The following is a 17460-nucleotide window of genomic DNA, read 5'->3' as shown; positions in this document are numbered from 1 at the left end:
TTTTAATGTGAAATTCTCTAGTATTTGCCACGGTTATGCTAATCTTTTAAGAAGGAAAGGGACACGAATTTTGATTTCATGAAATTATGCCGAGCTAGAAAGTGTGTCGAAGGTATAATGGCTCAAAGTCAAAATTAACATCCCTTTCTTTCACAAACGTTTTGCACGTGTCTATGCCATTCTTCCAAACTTAAAATTCAATTGAACTAAATTGAATTTGTTGTGATGTTAAAAAGAAGAAGATTATGCGAAAGAAAGAGACAGACATGCTAGAACATTTAAGAGAGAGTTGGACATGAATTTCGATTTCACAACATTTTTTCTGATATAAAAGTTGTGCTGGAGGTATAAAAACTTCTTTAATGGAGTTGCTGGTACGGTTTTTCAATTTATTGACATTCAATTGATTGAAATTGAACAGCATACTCTTCCAAACAGATATCAGATATATTTTTGTTTCTTTCTATCAAATGAATATTGAAATTTAACAGAAAGAGACAAATATATCTGATTTTAGTTTGAAAGATTAACGGCGCTATCACAATAAGATTTTCACAATTTAATTTTAAATTCAATTGAGCATTAAAAGATTTCTAGACACAACAATTTTCTTCGTATTGCTTTGGAGGAACTAAGCAAATTACTTCCGATACTAAAGCTTCACTAAATTACTGTACTTGTCTTATTTTTTTGGCCACAAATAATATTAAATAACGAGTAAATAAATTTATTAAAAACAATTTGGTTCAAAATGCTACTTGTTTAACTGCAATAAAATTGAAATTAATGAGCAATTTTAACATTTTAATTTGCTCAATTCAAATTTAATTGAGCAACCACATTTTTAACTTCGGATTTCTCTCAGTTATAACTTCTCAGAACACTTGAAGTTCTCCCTATGGCCACCTTTGGCGCTCAAATCGCATTGATGTCATTTCAAAATTCAAAAAATTAACGAATAAAGCATGTGCTTCACTTTACGCAAATCTAATGAATTTATGGAAATTTTGTAAATTTATATTTTTAAAGGCCATTGGCCAAATTATACTCAATTAAAGCGAATTATAGATTTTTTTCCAGCAGTGATAAGAATCATTGAATAAATTACTAGGTCATTGAGTAATTGATGCGGGATTTTATAGAATCAGAAGCATTACAAAAAAAAAAAAGATTTTATTGTCAAACAGAATTGGATGAAAGAGAACAGAAACCGCTCGACGCAGATTGATGGTTTATTTTAAGAATAATTTAATCCACCAAAAAGCTCGATAACATTTTGCATGAGTCACACTCTCAAGCTGATTTTATTTAGGCAGAAAAAAAAACTTATCTCAATTGTTCTCGGAAAATCTAATGCCTAAAAATAGTTTATTTTTGTGGATAAACAAAGCACTTCCCCTTGATCACATTTCAGTCCGTCTCAGTGGAATCAAAATTCTATAATACTCCCTGGAAATTGTCTCCAACTCTCACTGGAGACTGCCACGAATTATCTGCATGATCAGCAAGCCAATCGTTACGGGTTCAAGTGCTTAATTGTTGGCTATGAGAATCCATCCATGGAGAAGTTTCCCAATTCGTGTCTCATTCGATTGGAACACGAATTGGCTTATCTGGGTGGGATGTGTAGTGCTAATTTAATGAAAAAGGATTTAGTGTTGCCTGGAGATAAGTGCGATGATCTTTCGCCGATTAGTGAAACTCTGAAGAATCATGCAGCTCTCCTGGGAAAAGGATTTGCTCTTCCGGACTCGATGTTGACGATCAATCAAGCTCTGGATTCACATCTGCCAATTGGGTGAGTCAAACTTTTTTTTTAGCCCTATCCTACTTTATTTATTTTACTAGTACTTCCTCTAGGAACATTCGATCACAATTGACTTAGCAATATTATATTCTTCCCTAATAATTTTTAAACACTTCTACAGAAGAGCATATTTTTTTTACAGGGAAATCGTCAGATTTTCAGAAAATCAAAATTAAAAATTATTTTAGGCCACGCCCTTTTCTGTAATTATGACTATCTTTTTCAATATTTAATAATTATAAAGAGATGGTATGACACCTTCTGGACAAGCTATATCTAAAAAAAATTACTGTGAGCGGAGCTAAAAATACCCTGTCACTAAAAGCAATTAGGCCACGCCCCCTATTTTACTAAAAATAAATAAATATGCAATATACCTCAAATATTACAAGCCTTTTATCTTTTATCCATTGAAGCTTAATATTCTCGGAAGTTAGAGACAAAGGACAAATAAATTATACCCCATTCTATTGGAAGCCACGCCCACTTGTCTGTTTTTTTCGCAATCCAAACTTCCAGTGATTTTTATCTGTTGCAGTGTAAGATATTTATGCAAAAAGAAGCAAAGTTGTTATGCTGTTTTGCCCATTTATTAGATTTGTTCACCTAAAGCCCATAATTTTTATCCTCTCCTTCGTTTATTAAAAACGGCCAGGCAGGAGAAAAAATGTCCTGTTACGCCTTATTGGAAGTCAAACCCTTTGTGTACACCGAAAACATTTTTTTGGGAATAATAAACATAGAACAAAGTTACATGTAACTGATTTCTAGGAAACCACGCCCACTTTTGTAAACTATCTTCAACCAAAGCTTCTAAGATTGCGCAAAATTAAAGAAAAATCGCTGCAATACATCTTGGAAGCTCCACCTCTGCAAAGTATCCCAATCCCATAAGATTGTTATAAGGGAGAGCGGGCGGGACTAAGAGAAAAACTTTATCGTGCTTATCTTTGTCAAAAGCCACGCCCACTTATGGACATTATTTAAACGGATCCTGCCCAAAGCTCTATTTTATGAGCCTTCTTGGAAGAGTTTTAGCAATAGTGAAAAGGAAATATTAAGCCACGCCCCCTTGTAATTTTCGCCCATTTTTGTCTATTGACCTCATCCAGTATCGACTTAATACTTCTCATTCTTCTTCTCTCCCCTAAGATTGCTAAAAATGAGAGAATAAATTGTTCGAACACCTCATAGAAATTACACCTTCCTTTGAAAAGTGTTCTATTCCGAAAAGATTACTATAAGAAGGGGGGGGAGCTCAAAGAAAAAAATCCTGCTTCACTCTGTCAAAAGCCATGTTCACTAATGGACATTGTACCGTACCCGTCCAAAGCTGAATTTTATGGGCCTTCTTGTAAAAGTTTAAGCAGTAGAAAAAAGTGAAATATATTAAGCCACGCCCTCTTGTAATTCCCGCCCATTTGTGTCTATTGTTCCCGCCCGGAATTTCTAATATTCATCTTCTTTCTTGTATCAAGCGATCGACGAACACAGCACAGCTAAAAAAATAATGTGCAATTCTCTATTAGAAACCACGCCCACTTCTCGAAATTCTCGCCACTTAATACTCCTGATTTTGGTTTTCTCTCTTCAAAGATAGCTAAAAATGAGAGGATAAAAAATACTGCAGTACTTCATAGAATCTACACCTCCCTGTGCAAAGTACTCCATTTCCAAAAGATTGCTACAAGAAAGATCCTGCTTCACTCTATTAAACGCCACGCCCACTTAATCCACAGTTCCATTATTTCCGCGGTTCCCACGCAAAGCCTTATTTTATTAGCTGCTTTGTAAAACTTATAGCAGTAGAGTAAAAGGAAAAAAATAAGCCACGCCCTTTTCAAAATCCCGCCCATTTGTGTCCATTGTCCCCGCCTTTAATTTCTCATTTTCATGCGCTCTCTTAGCTAAAAATCAACAGTTTGAAGACCACAACAAAAGGAAAAGATTAAGCTACAACGGTCTATGGAAAACCACACCCATTTCTGTGTACTGTCAATGCTGTCACTCTCTTCAAAAGTTGCGTTTGCTTATGTCAATCGTATCCTGTCATAGGCTTTTATTTTTATCCAAACTACCATTAGGATTTTAGAAATGAGGTTCATTAAGGAAACATAATATTGCCACATCCTTTCAGAAGTCACGCCCACTAATGCATTGCCCCTCCCAAATTTCCGGAAATTTACTTGCTGTCTTGTAATGTCTTTCAAAGTGCTAAAAAATGCAAAAATTATACCTCAAACTGCGATGTGATTAAGGATATTCTCGTTCTACGGTGAAAAGTGTTATTAGGGGCGTGGTTTGTTTTTTTTATGCAGTGGAATTTTTAGAGCTACACCCAATAGTGAGTTGTTGGACGAGGTTTGCTTAGACTCTATTGCAGCATCGCATTACTAAAAATTAAACATTGAAAAAAGTTAACTCTAATTGGCCATGACCTTTTAAGTGGGCGTGGCCTAAAATTATTATTCGCTATAAATATTGTATTAAGAAAAAACTATGCTCTTCTGTAGTTATAACCAAATTTTCTACTCAAAAACTAAAATCTAGTGACTAAGAAATCTTTTTACAATTCAGTCTTCAAGAGTCCATGATTTTCAATTTGCATAACAATTTGTGTTTCACGGTATGTTTTTCCTTCGGGTTTAATAATGTCCAATCGTCTGGATTTTCGCCTTCTCCACCAAACGCAAAGGATTATAATTAGGGCAATGATCAGGAGGAGGATGGTTAGTCCAACTCCCAAAAATGCATACCACATAATTGATGTTTCTATGCAGTAATTCTCCACAATGTGAGCAAATGAGTGGATTTCGTCCCTTCCGCTGATTTCGCGATTCCCATCGATGACATAGTCACTGAGTCTGAAGAAGATCTCACTGGAGAATTGATTGAAGAATTCATTGTGTTGAATTTGGTTGATTTGTTCACAAGTTACGGGTGTTATGTATTGATTTCGCGTGAAAATCAATCTAAATTCCGGAGCAAATTGCAATGGTTGTGGTTCGTCGGGAGTGTCGAAGTTGTTGCGAGAAAAATCGAAGAACATTGGTTCACTCAATCTCCTCTGGATTTCTCTCTCAACGACAATTCCGGCAAATGCTCTCGGATCTACGAAACTAATGTTGTTTTCCGTGATTTTGGGCATATTTACGGCTGACATTTTAAAACTCTCTCCGCTCAGGCCAGCAAAATAATTCCGGAAAATCCCAAGATGACTGACAACTGCGAATTAGATAAGAATATTATCGATTATTCGTTTTTAAAACAAAGATTAAGGATTGTTGTTTATTTTAACTTCTAAAATTCTACCGAGAGATTTTCCTTACCAAGATCTTATCTCTTCGAATTTGTCAAGTTTACGTGAAATTTTGACCATTATATTGCAATAACTAAGCTTTTTATCGGTCGATTTTATTGGTTATGTTTTTAAATGAACGGTCTTCGATTTATAATTTGATTCTGTTATTTGATTTTCCCACAAACTTCCTGAGAAACAGGTTTTGTAAAGTGCTTGAACTCGCGACTTAGATGCTATCCCTCAAAAGTACTTTCGTGTCATTTACCAGTTACCGGTTTTCAACCGATTTAAACCGTTTTGTAAATCATTCAAAAGATCCCACAAAATAATTTTAAGAGTAATAAAATTGATTTTCGGACAAAAATTACTTATCGGTTCATAACCGGTTCATTACCGGTTCACGACCGTTGCAAATGGATTTATAAATCACTCAAAACATTTCCCAAAATAACTTAGGACTAATATAATTGAATTTCGAATAAAAATTAGTTATCGATTATGAACTGGTTCATTACCGGTTTAAAACCGATTGGAAATGGTTCAGTTTTGTCGGAAATTCCAAGACCATTCCAACGAGTCCAAACATGCCCCATTCGGTTGATAAATGCGCTCTTTAGTGCCTTCTTTAACCTTTGACCTTGAAAATCCGTTATTAGGAATAATTCAACGGTATTTTCACACATGGTCAATTGTCCGCCTGGATAATCTAAAACATATTCAAAAATGAAAAGAATCGCGCGGTGTGTTCTCCAGTAATACTAAAAAAAAACGTGAAGTGTGAGGGGAAAATGAGGGGCATGTTAACGATCTTTGGATCGTTACGGGGGGCCCTTACGTCCCAAGTTGCTATCTTTAACCATTTCCCTCTAGAGTTGGCGACAGTCTGACGGACATACGGAAAACAGCGTTAGGATATTTCTCAGTAATTAGTTAGTATATTTTGTAGTAATTAAACGTTGAATTTTCGAAAATTCGATGTCGAATTTCACCTACATAGTAAAAAGTTTTGGTACTTATTTGTTCCAAAAATTAGCCCGAACATGGACACCGAGAATTTTGAGAAAAAATTTGTACCTTTTAGGAAAAACAAAAAGATACCCAATATTAGTAACGAATTTGTTCCGAAAGCCACCCTCGAAGGAGGGCGCTAAATTCGTGGCATTTTTCAAGCTACAATATTTATGGCTTCATTTTTTTTTTAATTGGATATTCCCGAGATTCCCTTCCACTCCTTCTGCCAACACTCGAATATGATTTTTTAATACACGCGTCTGTATAAAACACTTTTAGGTTGACTATTATTTGATGTTCCTTATGAACTTTTGCCACCAAAATTTATCTCGACTTAAGTATAGGCCTTAACTGTAAGACGAAACGGACGAAATATTTTAAATTACACAAATTTCTTCCCGACATTGGGAACAAAATGTCTATATATTCGATTCCAACCTTTAGGAACATATTTAAATAAAACTAAATAAACTCAAATTTGTAGATATTCTACCGTATCAAAACCGTTCTAAAAGAAAACTTTAACACAATTGTCACTATATTTCGTAAAAAAACCGTAGAGAAAAACTACTGCAACAAAGAAATATCTTCCTCAGGTACATATTGGTTAAAAAAAAAATTGTCCTAAAGAAAATGTCCAATATTTTGGTCAGTATCCAAAAGTTTTTACTGTGTAGAAAATCGTAGGAACCGTTTACGAAATAAACCAAATAACATGATCTTACATAGGAGAAGGAGGAGGGGGTAAGGTAAAAAAGGAGAAATAATATTGACTTATGAGGGGGTCATCGAAGACGGAGGTCGATATCATTGACCGTTTGAGCTTTAGGCCGATAACAAACTTTCGAACGAATAAAAATGAAATATTAAAGAAAGATAAATCAATTACGAGTACTTTATTTATATTTATTAAGTGCCAATTAAAACCGATGCAGCCGGATTGGAAAATTCAAAACCTTTCCGACAAATCCAAATTTAAATAAATCGATTGAAAAATGGGCCCTCAAAGTGGTTAAACTTTGAACTTTGAAAATTTGATATCGAAAAGTTTTTCGAACACAAGTGTCTCAGTACGAAATATTCACCTTGATTATCTCCGAAACATATTCGAAAATAAACCAAAAAATCTACACTGAGAAAAAAAAGAGGGTGCGATTAACTTTTTTTCGTCATAACTTTAACACTTTTTAGGTGTAAAAATATAACAACATTTTTTAATGTTAATTTTACACCTTTTTAAGGGTAAAATTAACATGAAAAAAGGTAACTTTAACCCATAATACACCTGAAAAGGGTAATATTTACACCGATTTCGGATCAATGCTGCAGGGTAAAATGAGCCTTTCCGGAATGTTATTTTAACTTTTTCAGATTTCTTTCAGTGTATCCACATCCATTTTTTTAAGCACATCTTATGTGGGCTTAGAGTTATCTGCGTTTTATCAAAATATCACAGATTACTTGATGTGATATTTAAAAAGACTCACATGTAGCATATGCTTTATGCAAAGCGAAAGCTAATTGAAAATTTTATAACTCATTGATATCAAATTTTTTATCCAAATTGTTAAACGCGCAATACATAAAACGGTTTAAGAACTTTCTGCAGAAATCTCTTAAATTGCTTGATATGAAATTTTGGAAGGCCTGTAAGAAGCATTTGCATTATATAAGTCATAAGCTACTAAGTTTTGATTGTGCATTATTCACATTCAAAAAAAGATCGGTAAGTGCAGGTGACTTTAAGAACGTTTCTCACCGATCAGGCATGGTACGAGTAGATCGAATGGGTAAAGGCCATCCTTAACTCTTTCCAGACCGCAGCATACGTTGCAAGTCAATTTCACCATTTTTTATTCAAAAATATCTAAGCTCAGGAATTAATTGAGATCCTACAAAAAGATATCTTACATTTTGACATCCTTATAGTTTGTAATCATCGACAAGAATCAGATTTTTATCAGTTCTAAATAATTAAAAATCATTGTTTTTCACTGAATATTCATATGCTACTTTGGGTACTTAGAGTCCCAAAAGAGACGAAAGATTTAAGTTCTAGAAGTAAGGAAAAGCTTAGCGAAAAGAGAGGGCCTAAGTCATCCGCAAGGGACAAAGTCACTTACAATATTTAGAAGAGGATCAATTCTATCCTTAGGGCAGAATCACATTGACAATAAAATGCTCGCCGTAGCCTCACCGTATTTAATTAATTTACGCATTTTCATTGCAATTCTTACGCAAATTCTCAATTACCGTATTACCTTATCTGATACTCTGTGGCACTTAAGTGAAAATAATAGAAGAAAATTGAAGAAATGAAACGAAAATTCGAAAAACGGTGAGTAAAACAAAATTGTAAGAGAAATTAATAGTACAGTTTTTTTTTGCTTACTGTTTATCGAATTTTCGTTTTATTTCTTCAATTTTCTTATATTATTTTCACCTAGTACTACCGAGTATGAGATAAGGTAATACGGTAATGGAAAATTTGCGTAAGAATTGCAATGAAAATGTGTAAATTAACGAAATACAGTGAGCATTTTATTGTCAATGTGATTCTGGCCTTAAGTTTACTTCGGGTAAAGTCTAGCAATATTTGTTATAGAGCATATGCTCAATGTAGGCTGTAAACTTCAAACTCAATTTGTGTCTTTTGAGACCTTAGGATTAGGACTTCTTACCTTGAAAATCGAAAGCTCTCGAATGGACGCGGGATGTAAAGTTACTCTCTGCAATTTGCAGAGATTGTGTTACGTCCAAATCGTAAAAGCTGCGAGATGAAATCTGCCCACGAACGGTGCAGTTCATAATGAGAAAAGTACCGCAGGTGAATTTCTTGAAGGCTTGATGTTCAATTCGGCTGATGAAAGTGTTTGTAATGGAAAATGCGTTAAGTGTATGCCTTATGCCTGTGACGGCAAAAGGAGCGATCAGTCCAATTCGGCATCTATCGAAGTGAATCGCGTTGATAAAGCCGTTGATGGCATGGGAGGGTATTTGTTCAATGATGACATTCTCAAAAGACAATGCCACTCGAAGTTGAAGCGATGTTCGTGGGAATGAGAGGGAATTCTCGTCCAGAACTAGATGCTCAACATTGATAAAAGTGATTTTGTTGAGCATTGTCAGAGTGTCGAAGGTACCATTGAGAATCCTCACGAATTTGCAATTGCTGACTGTTACATGAGCAATACTTCCCATCATTCGGGGCAAAATGGCCTCCTGGAAAATTTTATTTGCGTATTAGATGTTGAAGTCGCTTTTTTTCTTGGAGGTGGTAAATATTTGCTTTTGTAGAAGCTGCTGAATGGCCTCATTTGCTTTCGTCTGGACTTACCTCATTGCGAAAGCCACAGTCACATATTCGTCCCCTGTCCCTGTGAATACAGTGAACTTGTGGAGGAGCATTTTGGAAGATATCAGTGTGTACATCGTCATAGTCAATTGATCCATGATTCACTTTTCCTGCCCCGATTAATTCAACATCTTCATTGCTGGCATATTGGTCGTTCTTATCAATCTCCTCAACGTATTCACTGTACTCGCGACTGTAGTCAAATCGATTGGCTTCAGTCCACAGTAATTCACTTGCAAACACCAGGAGGAATATTATGTATCCTCTGGGCAGTCCTTTGGTCATTTTTCACGTCAGTCTATATTTGCCTAAATTTTCCCTACACTGAAAATCCTTCGGTTTAGCCCGAGAAGTCCGGGAGAATAACTCACAAATTTGTGATTGCACTGAATACCTTTAGTGATCTAATTGTGGGGAAATTCATGAGTAAGAGAGAAGTTCTGAAAAAATTGCGGTTATCAGGTACAAAGGCGTTTTTTTTCGTCGTTCCTCATTTCAACAGAAAAGATAAGATAGGAAATCGAACACACAGTTACTTTCCGTTCGTATTCTGTTTAATCTTATCACGGCGATTTTTCTCGCGTGTCAATGTGGTGGAAATTCGTTGATTTTGAGTCAGACAGACTGACTAAAAAGTCAGAATTTTCATGCAAATTTTAAGGTATTAAACCAAGGCTAATTTACTCAAAAACGGTTTCAGGCGATTGAGCAGTGTTTTTGGCAAAATACGGCTAGTAAAAATTGAGTTTAGCAAGAAAAAATTTAGAAAGAAAAAAGCAAATTGCAAAAATTTCAATGCATAGAAATAGTTAATTATTTCTAGTTTATGGAACACTAAAAAATACAAAACATAGCAATGGTTTATGTAGAGCAGTTACTGACCAAATTGCAAATTGACCGACCAAAGAAGTAAATTTTCCAAAAAATAGCACATTTTTTAGATCAGGAAATTTTCAAGAAATCAAAATTCACGTCCCTTTCTTTCTCATTCGTTTTGTATAAGTCTCTCTCACTCTTTCGTACTCTTCTTCTTCTATTGAACATCACATCAAAGTCAATTTATTTCAATTGAATTTGAAGTGTGAAAGACTGGGATAGATATAGTCAAACTGTTTGAGAAAGAAAGGGATGTGAATTTTGATAACAATTTTGATGTGAATTAACAATTCGATCAGCAAAATATCAAAATGGACAAGAATAATGAATCAGTAAAGTAATACAGATTTAATCAGTAAATAACTGAAAATTGATCAGAAATAAATTTTAACCGTTTTCAAGAAATCAAGATAAGTGATTACATCTTAACTTTTATTTTTCGAATATCTTTCACTATTTTTAAGCACTGTTAATTTGCTTATATATTTTTTTCATTGTCTTTATTTAAATTTTAGCTCTAAGAAAGCTATACTGAATGAAATTTCGTCGGTTGCGTCTACCTCTGTCGTATCTGCATTTGTTTTGTATCTGCATTTGGTGCAAGCTACAGTACAGACGTCCCCTCTAGCGTGAAATGCTGACACAAAAGAAATGCAGATACGACAGAGGTAGACGCAACCGACGATTTGTCTGCTATGACTCTAATTACGGCTTAAACATGAATAACTTTTTTTATTCCTCTTCACGCGAGTTTAATTCTTATTCGAAAATGTTTGTTTCTGCCTGATGTTTGCTCTTGCGCCTGTAATATAGGCAATGATATTTTCCTTATTTTTCATATTTAAGAGATTACAATTTCTTTTCTATTCGCCAGATTTAAATTATCTAAAGCACAACTTAAAGGTATTTGCATTTCCGAGACTTTTTTTTTAAGAATTAAACCTTACGAAATTAACTCTTTCGTCTCTTTTGGGACTCTGAGTACCCAAAGAAGCATATGAATATTCCATAAAAAACAATATTTTTTAATTATTTAGAACAGATAAAAATCCGATTCTTGTGGATCTCTATTTTCTAAAATAAAATTTCTCTTCTCTATTTTCTAAAAGAAAATTGAGCAATGGAAACCAAAAACGAAGAATTATTCTTTAGGCAAAAAGCGTTAATTTACTGTAAATTCACTAAAAATTAATTAAAATTCGATTACAGTATGTAAACATTATGAGAATGTCTATTTCTGACTAAAATTTGCCCTTGCGCTTGTAATATAGGCAATGTAATTTTTCGCACTCAAAATGCTATAACTTCCATTTCATTCATCGGATTTAAATTATCTAAAGTGGAAATGAAAGGTCTTTGAGTTCCCAGGACCTTTTCAGAAGTAGTGTAGCTTATGGAGTTTAGAAAAGAAAATATTTCTTACAGTAAATTCCTGATGTAATGTGTTTAAAAATTTTCTATTAAACGAAACGAATTGGTCGAGTAAAACAAATATTAAGTTCCGGCTTTCGGTGATTCCAGAATAAAAAACCATTTTCTTCATATTTCTCCCCCCCCCCTCCGACACGACTCCTACGTTTTTTTTAATTTTTGGATATGTTTTGGAGGTCGTTCAGGCGAGTATTTCGTCCATATACCTTTGACCGGAAAATTCGCCATTTTGAATTACTGAACGTCAAAGCTCAACCACTTTAGTGGGTTCATTTTTCAATTGATTTGCTTAAATTTGGATTTTTTGGAAAAAATTTGAAGTTTCCAATTGGGTTGTATCGGTCTTAATCCGATCTGATCCGTTATGAATCGGTTAAGTACCGGTAATTGATTCATATTTTTTTAGAAATTATTTTAATATTTTAGTTTATATTTGGTCTTGAGCTAAAGGTGGAGATATCGACTTCCGATCTTCAATTTCCATTCCATAAATGAACATTGTCTCACACGATCTTCTTTCCTTTTACCCCTCATTGCCCTCAATAATTTCCAAAACCATGTGCTTTTTGATTTTTCTCAAAATTGGCCCAAGCTTTTTCAATGATTTTCGAGTATGTTAGAGAGGTAGTTCAGGCGAGAATAAACAATCCTATGACAGGAAAATTCGCCATTTTGAATTTTTAATTGTCAAAGTACAACCACTTTGGAGGGTTCATTTTTCAATCGATTTAGGTAAATTTGGATTTTTTGGAAAGGTATTGAAATTTCGATCCCGGCTGTACCGGTCTTCATCCGTAATGAACCGGTTCAGTACCGATTTTTGAATATTTTTTTCGGAATTTTTCTCCTGACCTTAAGTTTGTTCCCGAGATCCCCCGGTCCCATAAGTGGACATTATCCCGGATGATCTTTTTTTCTTTTTCCCCTAACCCCTGTCCATCCCCTCCAAAACCATGTGCTCTTGGTTTTTCTCAAAATTGGCCCAAGGTTTCTCAATGATTTTCGGATATGTTTTAGAAGTACCTGAGGCGAACATTTCGTCCAAATAAACCTATAACTGGAAAATTCGCCATTTTGAATTTTTGACAGTCAAAGTTCAATCATTTTTGAGGGCTTATTTCTTAACCGATTTGGCTAAATTCGGATTTTTTGGAAAGGTCTTGAAATTTCCCTTTTTATTTGTTCTCATTTTTATATGCATACTTTTTAACCAATGTTCTAGATCAGAATTGATCTAGATAACACATCGACAAAAAACAAAATTTAGAAAAATTATTCTGCGAAAACTTTAAAGGAATATTGGGGAACAATATACCTGGCTTCTCATTCCATTTTTTTCAATTGCTTGAGTCTGAAATGTCCGTAGGCGAGGACGCCGTTGCACGCACGCACATAATAAAACACACTCTTAGGAGGGAATTAATAGACTATTTTTGGAACTATATTTACTGCATTTTCACTCCTTCATCTTTCCTAATGGCTGAATGACTATATCCGGCCCTTTGTTTTTCCACTGAATGGAAAGGAAATGCTTATCATTTCGATTTCAATTAGATTTTGCTCCTGATATCTAGCCAAAACCGTTTTTGCTGTTTTTAACGGCTTGAAAAGTTGGAGATCCCTAAATGATTTACTGAGGTCTTGAACATATGAAGTTTGTAAACCGACACCAGAGGCGCTGTAGTCTCAAAGTGTTTCAAAGTTGTAAAATGGTCGAAACCTTCACTTTGATGCTGTGCTCTAAAAATTGGTTTTTCCATTAAGTTATTTTCTTTCTAAATCTTTTTCTTGGTTTACACACTCTTAGAAAAGTTTAGACGTGATTACTAATGAAAATTAGTTGTTCGGGCGATTATTATCAAATCTATTTAAAATAGTTCTTATATTCTTAAAACATTATACTCATAATAAATTTATTAGAATATAAGACAATATTTACGTGGATAAGTTGCGTCAATTATTTCATAATGCTTTCATACAATTATATTTGCTTGTGTTAATTAAATGAAATCATTATCCCAACTAATATTGGTCACTAATTCCTTTTAGTTCTCACAACCAATGTAAATAGATGGGCCTATATTTTCATAAAGTTATGACTACTTTTCCAATAGTAAAGAGTGGTTTTTATTTTAGTAATGCGTTGAAGCTCTTTCGAATTTTAAGCAACTAATAAGAAATATGCATCACAATGAATGCTATATAGTAATCACAACTAATATAATATAGTTATTACAGCCAATAAGATGGGTATCAACCCCATTTATTTAGTAATTGGAACTAATATGTTATAGTACCCATTACTATTTTGATTTAGTTGTTATAACTAAATGAAAAGAATACTTTAACTAACTGTGGTCAACTATTTCATTTAGTTACCCAAACTAAATATATAGTTGGGTCTATATTTACTATATTTTATAGTTCTAATAACTGCATATGAGCTTGTACGAACTAATTTTTTCTAAGAGTGCAGCTAGGGTCGAAGGAACACCTCTTCGACAGGGAACCCCTATTGACACTTTTGTCAAAATCTTGAAATTTATTTAGAGTAGCTAATAAAATGTAAATAAGATAACGTTTTTTTCTTAATCGACGTTTTCTGATAAGGATAGGTGTTCGAATTTAGTATACCAAATAGTACAGAGTATTCCCTAAAGTAGGGTGTCAATAAGTTCTGACACGACTTCCTAAAGTGTCGATAGGTATTCTTTTCACCCTAATTCGAATCGAAATCAAAAGTCAAAATTAATTATCAATCAAATTGGTTTAATGGATGGTTATAATCGATTAGATCCAGTTCAGATTGGTTCAAGATTCCTAGGCTTTTCAAATGAATCCTTACTTGCTTCAGTCAGTTGAGAAATACTCTACCTAGAGTTGATTAACATTTGACCTTGAGAAAATATTTGAAGGAATTATTCAAGGTCATTGGACAAATTTCACGGGCTACTACATATTTCCGAGGATCAACTTGAGTCTATTGGGGGCTTATTCTAGCTCAATCGTCTTTTTTTACTTTCTCAATGTGTTTTGATTAAGAGAAAACACAAATCTCCTTCTTTTATTTCATGAATCCAAAAATAATTCTTGATCTTGAAATGATTTATTTATCCATTCTTTTCCTGGATTAAATAATATTTTATTCTTAGCCTCGTTTCTTAGAGAAGTCGGCTAACCAATTAAGTCACTTTATTAATTAAATTAAATGGTATTTCGTGAACTTCATTGTCACTCTGTGTATGACTTTTTTTTTCGAGGGAATTTTGGATTAAAAGTTAAACAGTGTCGTGTCCAAAAAGATGACAACAGGTGGAATAAATAAATAAAAAATAAAGAGAAGCAAAGGCGTATTATTTGCCTAATTGAAATTAATACACAATTGAATTTTATTTAATGTTGAATGACGAAATGTTTACTGTTGGTTAGTTTTCTGTTTCGAAAAACGAGGTGGACATTTAGCCTGGCTTTTTTTGTTGCCATGAAGCTAATTCTTGCTGAATTAGCGATCTTCACATGATACTGAGAGGTCGGGGTATTATTGACACGTTAAGTACGTTCAATTGTCGACTGATTAAGAAAAATAGTTCAACAACATTAAATTTGAGGCTTCCTTTTGGTGGTAGAGAGAAGCAGAAAGTACCGAATGAAAATGTGTGTTTTTCATTTAACACAAAAAGTGTAAGTTTATAGAAATTTTCCGTATCGTTGAATGGGAATGAGAGAGAGAGAGAAAATCAACATTATTTGGTTACTTTAAGTAAATGTGAGGAAGGGGTTTTGTGTGAAAAGAAAACTTTTCATCTTTTAGTAAGTCTCTCAATTGCATTTTTAATGACGTTGGAGTGTCACAGAATGTGTTAAAAAAGTCACTGTTACATATATCATTATCACAAGTATTATTGAATTTTTGGCCTTGGTCGTCTTTCTTTTTTACGATGCTGCTACTCTCGAAAATTAATGATAGAGGATGTTGAAAAAAAGTTTTTCCTTGTTTTTTTCCACCACTCTTTTAAACTTTCTATTTTCACTCGAAGAATTAAGAAAAAAAACGCCTCAAAATTTTCCTCAATTTTTGTTACAATTACAACCACATGAGCGCATTTTGTGAGTTATTTTCCGGCATGAGAGAAAAATAAATCTTATGACTTCACTGATATTTCTGTCTCTTTGGAAAAGTTACAGTGCAATCCTCATAAATGATCACTTTGTTTTGTATATTCAGTCACTCCTAATTGATTACACTGTGATGAAAATTTTATAAATATAAACACTTGTAGCACTGTTGATCGATAGCATCCTTTCCACACGAAATCTCCACAATCACTGAATTTTCTTCCACAGAAGAGTTGAAAATTGAGAGTCTCATTGTGTTTTAGCTTTGCTGTTATACACGCGATCGCGAGCACTTGAATCAACATTTCTTAGTGGTAGTGTTGCGCAATTGAAAATAAAAATCAAATACAGTAAATTGCTCTTTTGCCATCTCTCAGTGAATAGTGTAAAGAGTTTGATGGAGAATGCCTGACTAATCGTGTGAAATTGATCGCAACAAATTGACTTGTAGTTTAGCGATTTTTGCTATTGGGATTTTTTCACTAGAAAATGTACAATTTAAAAAGGCGGCAAAGTGTTCTAGGTTTTGCGAAGTGATCGAACTCGTGACCTAGATCATCATTCTCAAAAACATTGCCCAAAATACACCTCAGGAGCAATATATTCGAATTTCGAATAAAAATTAGTTATCGGTTATGAACCGGTTCATTACCGGTTCAGAACCGATTGAAATTGGCTTAGACTTCTCAGGAATTCCAAGACCTTTCCATCAAGCCCAAACATGGCCACATTCGGATGAGAAAGACGCTCTTTAGAACCTTTTCAACCTTTGACATTGAAAAATCGTTATTAGGAATGATTCAACGGTGTATTCGTACGAGAACGAAAGTCTTTCTCTAAATCTCTAAAAATCTGTAATCTCTAAAAATGTTTTGGGTAAATGTTAACGATCTTTGAGTCGACTTATGGGGCGGTCCGACGAAAGTTCTAAGTCACTATCTCTAACCGTTTGGCTTCTAGAGCTGGCGACAGCTGGACGGACAAACGGACAAACAGTGGGACGACATTTTTCAGAAATCGTCTGAAACGCGAAGATTTGTTGAGAAAAGTGACCTCCAGGGGGTGGAAATTTTGGATGGTGAAAAAAATTTAAAAAAGGGACAGATAATCCTAACCGGCTTATGTAGGTGAGATTCTTAACGTTAGCTAACTCGGAGTGCATGCAAATTCGATTTAGAGCTGAAGTAGGGAGACGCCATTCAGTTATCTTGAATCAAATTCGTGAAATTATACAAATTTTGTATTTAAACCAAAATATCAAGGATTTGGATGAACTGACGGAAAAGTGTTATATGGGTGAAATGTAGACCAGAATGTTCTCTATAATTTTGCCGTAGAACTTGAACTCATCGATTACTCAGAAGCCAAGATAAGCGAGGTTTTTTGTTTCTTAACTCGTTTTGTCATCCAGAGTTCCCCAAGTAATCATTTGTTGAACTTCAACTATATCAAAGAATTGTTGTATTTTGCGGGACTTTCCATTTAAACCCCTATTTTAAGTGTCTTGGTGGGGTAGAGGCAGTCAAATTGGCATCTGAGTGATTTCAAAGCGTTATTATGGAA

The 17460-nt window shown here is 34.2% G+C and overlaps 2 protein-coding genes across 8 annotated transcripts in view; one reads left to right on the top strand and one right to left on the bottom strand.

Annotated features, from left to right (window-relative positions):
- The window catches only part of LOC129807775 (E3 ubiquitin-protein ligase highwire), a 105326-nt gene that overhangs the window by 13641 nt on the left and 74225 nt on the right, over positions 1–17460 (top strand). Inside the window, exon 4 of the mRNA XM_055857259.1 lies at positions 1415–1798. Within this exon, the coding sequence (XP_055713234.1) occupies positions 1415–1798 (384 nt within the window). The remainder of the gene's footprint in view (positions 1–1414; positions 1799–17460) is intronic.
- On the bottom strand, positions 1810–16311 carry LOC129807759 (uncharacterized). 7 transcript variants are annotated; one of them, XM_055857236.1, is made up of 4 exons: positions 15864–16311; positions 9457–9798; positions 8801–9341; positions 1810–5032 (listed from the first exon to the last, which is right to left on the bottom strand). In XM_055857236.1, exons 2-4 carry the CDS (start codon positions 9757–9759, stop codon positions 4374–4376), a joined length of 1503 nt encoding a protein of 500 aa, XP_055713211.1. In that variant the 5' UTR covers positions 9760–9798; positions 15864–16311; the 3' UTR covers positions 1810–4373. The 7 variants fall into 7 exon arrangements, with proteins under 7 accessions (XP_055713211.1, XP_055713207.1, XP_055713210.1 ...); XM_055857232.1 differs by having other exon boundaries at positions 9457–9878; positions 15864–16161; XM_055857235.1 differs by having other exon boundaries at positions 9457–9878; positions 15873–16161.

This window comes from Phlebotomus papatasi, chromosome 3 (genome assembly GCF_024763615.1).
Source record: "Phlebotomus papatasi isolate M1 chromosome 3, Ppap_2.1, whole genome shotgun sequence".
Lineage (NCBI taxonomy): Eukaryota > Metazoa > Arthropoda > Insecta > Diptera > Psychodidae > Phlebotomus > Phlebotomus papatasi.
This window is presented reverse-complemented; position numbering and strand designations above follow the sequence as displayed.